General features: G+C 37.9%; 1 protein-coding gene across 1 annotated transcript; it reads right to left on the reverse strand.

The window, feature by feature from the left end:
- Window positions 1-2,539: 2,539 nt before the first annotated feature.
- On the reverse strand, window positions 2,540-5,076 carry LOC112015301 (uncharacterized). Its single transcript, XM_065761005.1, has 3 exons — window positions 4,467-5,076; window positions 3,333-3,797; window positions 2,540-2,733 (listed from the first exon to the last, which is right to left on the reverse strand). Exons 1-3 carry the CDS (start codon window positions 5,074-5,076, stop codon window positions 2,540-2,542), a joined length of 1,269 nt encoding a protein of 422 aa, XP_065617077.1.
- Between the last annotated feature and the right edge of the window lie 2,045 nt (window positions 5,077-7,121).

Here is a 7,121-nt window from a genome sequence, read left to right on the forward strand (position 1 = left end):
TAGCCCTTTCTTTATTCTTTTTCCTTCACATACGTGGTGCTGATCTGCAATACTTGCTGGCCTAAGGATCGGTAAGAACCTAGTAGTGCCCTTCCATTTTAGGGTTTAGGTTAGATTTCTCTAAACGAAAAACGAGAATTAAAAAAAGGGATAGACTGTGATTGAAAAGTATTCCAAGTGTTTGATTTCTAATTTTCTAGAGTGAAAAATGAAGGCCTTTTATAGGAGTCAAGAGTGGATATAAAAGTATTGGTAGAGCCCTTAGCAGTTAGCACACACGGAATCTCCCTCTCTCACAAAGGCATTTGGAGCCCTCTCCTCTTCTCCAACCAATTTGTCTCGTAAAACAAAAAATATGTCATTGAAGTGGAGGCTCATGATAGGTAAAGGGCTCCTGCTTTCTCTTATAATATTTACAAGTCCATTTGTTTTGACAAAAAAATGTTTTTATGGAAAACTGATTTGTTTTGCTGTGTTTAGTTACAACCATGAAAATTGATCAAGCAAATAGTTTATGTTCTTTGACTTAAATGGAACATCGTTGATATTTATTATAATTCCAAATAATAATATGAACAAAAAATTTCATTATAAAACATACATTAAATAGGAAAATATTTTCAAATTTTTGTGCCATTTGATTGCTTCAAATAAGAAAATAAACCCTAATTTGGAATCTAGGCAGAAAATTAGGCTAAAGAACAATTTTGGCCCTACTATGAGATTGTTTTTATTTTAATCTCTTTATGTTTTAAAGTTTTTATTTTTGATCATATTGGCCTTGCCATCCTTTTTTGTTATAAATATAACTTGTTAAGTGTGAGGTAAATGTCGTGCATTAAGACATGTTACTCATAAGTCCAATTCCATTAATAATGTAATTGTTAAATGCAGTGGCAGAGTTAGGAATTTTTTCCAGGGGGGCCAAGGTAAACATAATAAAATTCTCATGTATAAAAAATGACAAAAAAAAATCTTTATTTCACATTAAATTTACCTTAAAAAAGTTGTGCTCTACGCTCTTTCTTGACATTAAAATCATTTATAATTGATTCTCAACTAAATTTTTTAGCAATCTCATTTTCTATATATAGTGCTAAATAGTCGCTCAAAAACTCATTGTCCGTCTTGTTACGAGGCTTTGTCTTGACAAGTTTCATGGCTGAGAATGCATGTTCTGTAGTTACTATTGAAACAGGAAGAGTAAGCACAAGTTTGATCAATCTATCAACAAGTGGATAGATTTTTGATTTTCCAACTCTCACCAACCCTTGGCATAATTTAGAAAGTGTCAATAGATTCTTTAAATCTGGATGCTGAGGAACATCAAGCTCAAAAAGTTGAAGTTGAGTTTTTAAATTCCCTTTTTTTTGCTCTATGAAATCTTCAGGATAAAATGTGTAGGGTCTCAGTTTGTAGGCCAAGCCCAAAAGATATGGGATATGAGCCTAACAAGCCCAACACAATGAATTTGTAGAGAGTGTGTGAAAGAGCTAGACTGAGTGATCTGAGCAACGTCTAGTACAGATTGCAAAGGATAAACAAGTATAAAAACACACGTATAATTCAAATAGATTGATGTCCGAAGAGATAAATTAGTATTTGAAAGACTAATATAATTATCAAAGCTATAGTCACTTTTCTTTTCTCTCTTTTATTTTCTCCCCTTTTCATTTCGCTTCCTCCCCCTTTTGTATGAGGTCTCTTGTGCTTATATAGTTCTCTATTGGACTATCCTAGTTGTACACTTGTTCTTCATCTAAACGTTCACTTGAATATATGTCCCCATCAAGTATCTTCGTCGGTACTCCTTGAGTGGCGGTAGTTGAGACTGCACTGTTCAAGAGTCTTCTCCACGTTAATGCGGCCAGAAAAGTTGCTGCATTGCATTTAATGTGGTGGTAGTAGCTTTTTCCTTTAGATATTTCTCTGTTCTTATCATCTTCATATGCGCCTGAAGTTTAAATTTATCATTGGAATTGCTAGGAAAGTCACTCAAGCCCCTCAGATATTTGCTTGATTGATATTCATCATGTCCGAGGAGGACATACCTTTCAGAAAATTGACACATTCTTTGGACTATATTCTCAGATCATTTCCAAGCATATTTCTCCCGTCTGGAATCCTTTCCAATCATTTTCTTCTCTTCGGACACACCTTAGTATTCAAATAGGGCCCTAAGCCCAATACATAATTTTGGTCTTAATTTGTAGCCCAAGCCCAAAAGATATGAGATGTGAGCACAACAAGCCTAACACAATGAATTTGTAAAGAGTGGGTGAAAGAGCTAGACTGAGTGATCTGAACAACGTCTCATGCAGATTGCAAAGGATAAACAAGTATAAAAACACACGTAAAATTCAAATAGATTGATGTCCGAAGAGATAAATTAGTGTTTGAAAGGCTAATACAATTATTAGAGCTACAGATACTTTTCTTTTCTCCCCTTTTCATTCCGCTTCCTCCCCCTTTTGTAAGAGGTTTCTTTTGCTTATACTGTTCTCTATTGGACTATCCTAGTTGTACAGTTGTTCTTCATCTAAACGTTCACTTGAATATACATCTCATCAAGTATCTTCGTCGGTACTCCCTGAGTGGCGGTAGTTGAGACTGCACTGTTCAAGGGTTTTCTCCATATTAATGTGGCCAGAAAAGTTGCTGCAGTGCATTTAATGCGGTGGTAGCAGCTTTTCCCTTTAGATATTTCTCTGTTCTTATCATCTTCATATGCACCTGAAATTTAACTTTATCATTGGAATTGCTAGTAAGGTCACTCAAGCCCCCCAAGTATTTGCTTGATTGATATTCATCATGTCCGAGGAGGACATACCTTTCGGACAATTGACATATTTTTCGGACTATATTCTCAGATCATTTCCAGGCATATTTCTCCCGTCTGGAATCATTCCCAATCATTTTCTCCTCTTCGGACACACCTTAATATTCAAATAGGGCTCTAGGCCCAATACATAATTTTGGGCTTTTATACCCACAAAATGTATTAGCAAGCTTGCAAATATCATCAATATAAAACATCTCATATCCATTAATAGGATTCAAATCTAAACTAAGAGTAAGTAACTCCACTACACCCTCGAATCTATTGTTCAATTCTCGTAACACAAAATCAATTGTGGCAATAAACACATCAACTCGATAATAATGCTCTACATCAATATCATCTTATTGAGGTCGAGATCGACCACGCCTTCCTACATATCGAGCATTCAAATTAGGAATATCTATTTTGTGCTCCTCACAAAATAATTTTACTTTCTTAAGAAGATCTTCCCATCCGACTTCTCTCATTTTTGCAATCAATTTTTTAGTACTTGAAACAAGATCCATGGCATTTAGAATATCTTGAGATTTTTGTTGCAAAACTTGAGAAAGCACTTCAGTGATTTCCATGATGTCCTTCATGAGATGTAATATAAAGATAAATTCAAAGGACATTATTGAGTTTAGAGCAAGATCTGCATCTCCACGCTGATGATAGTTTCCTTCTGTAGAAAGATTCTCTAAAACTTTATAAGTTGCATCAGATATTTTTATCAAGTTAGATATTGAATACAAGTGAGAGCCCCATTGAGTATCTCCAGCTTGCTTCAAAGTTCCAATTTGATTTAACCCTCTTCCGGATTCTATTTCATTATTTGCTAATTTTCTTGCAACATCAATAGCTTGAGTATCTTTCAACTCATCATTCCGTTTGCTAGAAGATGTAGTGGTATTAATGATTGAAGTCAAATTATTGAAAAACTGATGAACAATACTTACTTCAGAAGATGTTGTAACTAATACAAGTTGTAGGTGATGCACAAAACAGTGAATATAATAAGCATAGGGCAGTGGCGGCTCTAGGATTATTTTCTAGGGGGTGTAATGAGAAATATAAATTATATAAAATCAAAAACAAAAATGAAGTTGAATATATTGGAATTAAAAAAAAAAAAAAAAACCCAAATGCAAGAAGTTTTACGATTACATTTTTTGAGGTTTCATATTTTGAAATCGTTACATAATATTTTCATTATCAATTCTATCAGTTACATTTTTTTTTCAATGTACATAGCCAAACAATTATTCGTCCACTAATCTCCCATTTGATTGATTGATTTCAAAATTTTTAAGATCTAAATGAGCTTTTTATAAGGTTTAAGAATTAAGATTAACAAATTTATACATTTGTTGTTGGGCTTTTAAAAAAAAAAAAAAGATCAAATTAGTTTGTTATTGGACTTTTTTGTGTGTTTAAAAAGGCAAGATATTGTTAAGAGCATCATATTCAAACTTATTTCAATTGTGTTTAACAAAATTGTAGAGTTAGGGTGTTCAAATTTTTATTCAAGGGGTCAAATTTTTTTTTTACATTATAATATATATTTTTTGGGCTAGTTCAGGGGGTTCATTTGAACCCCCTAAGTTTAATGTGGAGCCGCCCATGGCATAGGGACATTCTTTACAAATTAAAGCTTGCAACCCATTCCATTCTCCTCTCATGTTGCTCGCACTATCATATCCTTGACTTCGAATATTTTGAATAACTAACTCATGATGAGAGAGAGCTTTAAATATCCCATCTCTTAAAGTTAAAGATGTAGTGTCTTTGACACGGACAAGATCAAAAAACCTTTCACAAATAAAACCATCTTTATCCACAAATCTCAAAATAAGGGCCATTTTCTCTTTTTTGGACTCATCACGAGCTTCATCAACAAGAATGAAAAATATTGCAACTCCTATCTCCTCACCTATCGCTTTCTTAACCTTACTAGAAATGACAGAAAGAATCTTCTTTTGGATCTGTGATGAAGTATATGAGGCATTCGATAGAGCATTTTGTAGTACAACTCTTGCAATCTTGTCATTGTAAGATGCTAATAACTGTATCAGTTCAATACAATTTCCACGATTAAGTGAATCCACACTTTCGTCATGACCTTTAAATGCACAAGCTTGAAATGCAAGCCAATGAACTACATCAATTGAAACTTGAATTCTTAGTCTATTAGCTGCAATTTGTTCAGAAGTATACTTCTTTACTAACTTCTCAATGTGCTGAGAGCTATTCATTAGCTCATTGCACGCTTTTAAAGCAATTTTGTGCGACGAGTTAGGATCTTTCCCCTCATGTTTATGCAAAGAACAATCTTCTCCTGCGACTTTCTTCCAATTTCTAAAACCTCCAACAACAAATGGATTATCACGTGCTGTTGGTTTACTAGTGAGATAACATACTAAATGATGAATCAAGGAAATTCACCAATGAGTCGCACGATGCTCCTTTCGCTCGTATACTAACCTGCACGAAACAAAAGAGAAAACCTTTTGAAGGACACCGGTGTGGTGCCGGCCAAACACCCTTCGAAGGTTAAGTCAGAAAGTATTCTCATAACTCTAGAGTGCTAGAGAGGGTTTAATTATGCGTACCCTGGCTTGTGAAGGTACTGGGGCTTTTATAGTGGCTTGAGGTTGACATCCCTTTCTTGGCGCGGAAGTCTTTTCCTTATAGGACTCTCCTTGTAGAATCCTAAACGTGATGAATAAACCTCCTCCTTATGCGGAAGATCTTTACCAAATATATAAGATTTCCGGAGTCCTACTAGCGCAAGGACTCTATTCGGGCCCTTATGAGAGTGGGTCAAAATATCCCCCATTAGGGGCCCAACAGGCCCATGGACAACTAGCCCACCTTTCTTCACTTCGTCCATATCCGGCTTGTTCACATCAGGTCCGTCCATTGGAGGCCCGTGCAAATGACGGATCCGTTTATTCGGGCGTCCGCGGATCATATTCGGTCCGTTCAGTCACATAAGACACTCCAAGGTATTTTGTCCCTTTCAGTTGCCCCCTCACCCGATGGGTTCGTCAAGAATAATGAACGGACCCATGGGGTGACGGATAGAAAACTCGGTCAGGCATACAGGACACCTGTGTCCATAAATTTTCATCCGTACACTGCTGGATCAGGAGCTGATGCATTAATGTGTTGTGCCAAGTGTCATCTTGTCAATGGCTGTTGTTTTGGAACGAGGCGTCGCTTCATCTTCCGTGCACTCCAATTATAAATATCAGTCCTCCGCCCCTCATTTCCCCACTTGCTGCTAGAAGAGATTGTTAGAGCGAGTCCGTCACATCTGTCAGAGCACAATCCGTTCACTCACGCATCCGTCGTCCGTCGCATCTTACTCCAAGCTTCTGGTGAGTTATTTTATATCCGTCCCTTCTTTTTCCTTTTGCTCTTATTTGTACTCCATGTGTCCGTCGTTATTTCCAACCCCGTCAGAGTCTTAGGTTTTGTCATTACATGTAGGCCATGTCTAGTGCGTCAAGTAACCAGTCGGTCGTTCCCGACGGGGCGGATTACGAAGGGGTATACCCGTCAGGTCCCAAAGACCACGACGTCCCAAGTGAGAGTAGTCCGTCATCATCTTCCTCGTCCTCAACACATGAGGGCCTGGAGATGATCGAAGTCCAAGAGGTATCAGACGATGAAGAGCAACTAGTGAGGTCCGTCGTGGGGGTTGATGGACTTAGGGAGTTCGTCTTGCCCCCAGAGTGGACGGTCCACGCCTTTACGTCAACCATCAAGGAGGGTCACTTCAATACTCTTAGGGACTGCTACCAAATTCCAGACCACATCCCACTCCGTCTACCGTATAAGTCAGAAAAATGTTATTACGAAGGAGTTGACGGAGTGGGTGTGTACGAGCAAGTGCTTAAGGCTGGTCTGAGGTTCCCGTTGAGTTCGCTACATCGCGAACTCTTAAAATATTTAGGCATCTCCGTCAACCAGGTGTCCCCCAACGCCTGGCGAGTCTTTATCACCATGGAGGTCCTATACGGAGCCATGTCGGACGGAGCGAGGAGGCTTTCAAATAAAAGAGTTCCTCCATTGCTACCGTCCGGACGAAATTGACAAGTCGAGGGGCATGTACAGCTTTGTCCCTAGGAGTCCCGTCCTGAAGGTCATTTATGAAACCCCGGACTCAAATAGGGACTAGAAGAGTCGCTACTTTTTTATGGAAGGAGAGGACTGGATGTGTCATCCAGGGGAGACGGACTTCACGCCCGTCGACACAGTTTGGGGCATTTTAAACTCATCTGGTATGGTCCGT

The sequence above is a fragment of the Quercus suber genome, unplaced genomic scaffold (genome assembly GCF_002906115.3).
Source record: "Quercus suber isolate HL8 unplaced genomic scaffold, Cork oak 2.0 scaffold_391, whole genome shotgun sequence".
NCBI lineage: Eukaryota > Viridiplantae > Streptophyta > Magnoliopsida > Fagales > Fagaceae > Quercus > Quercus suber.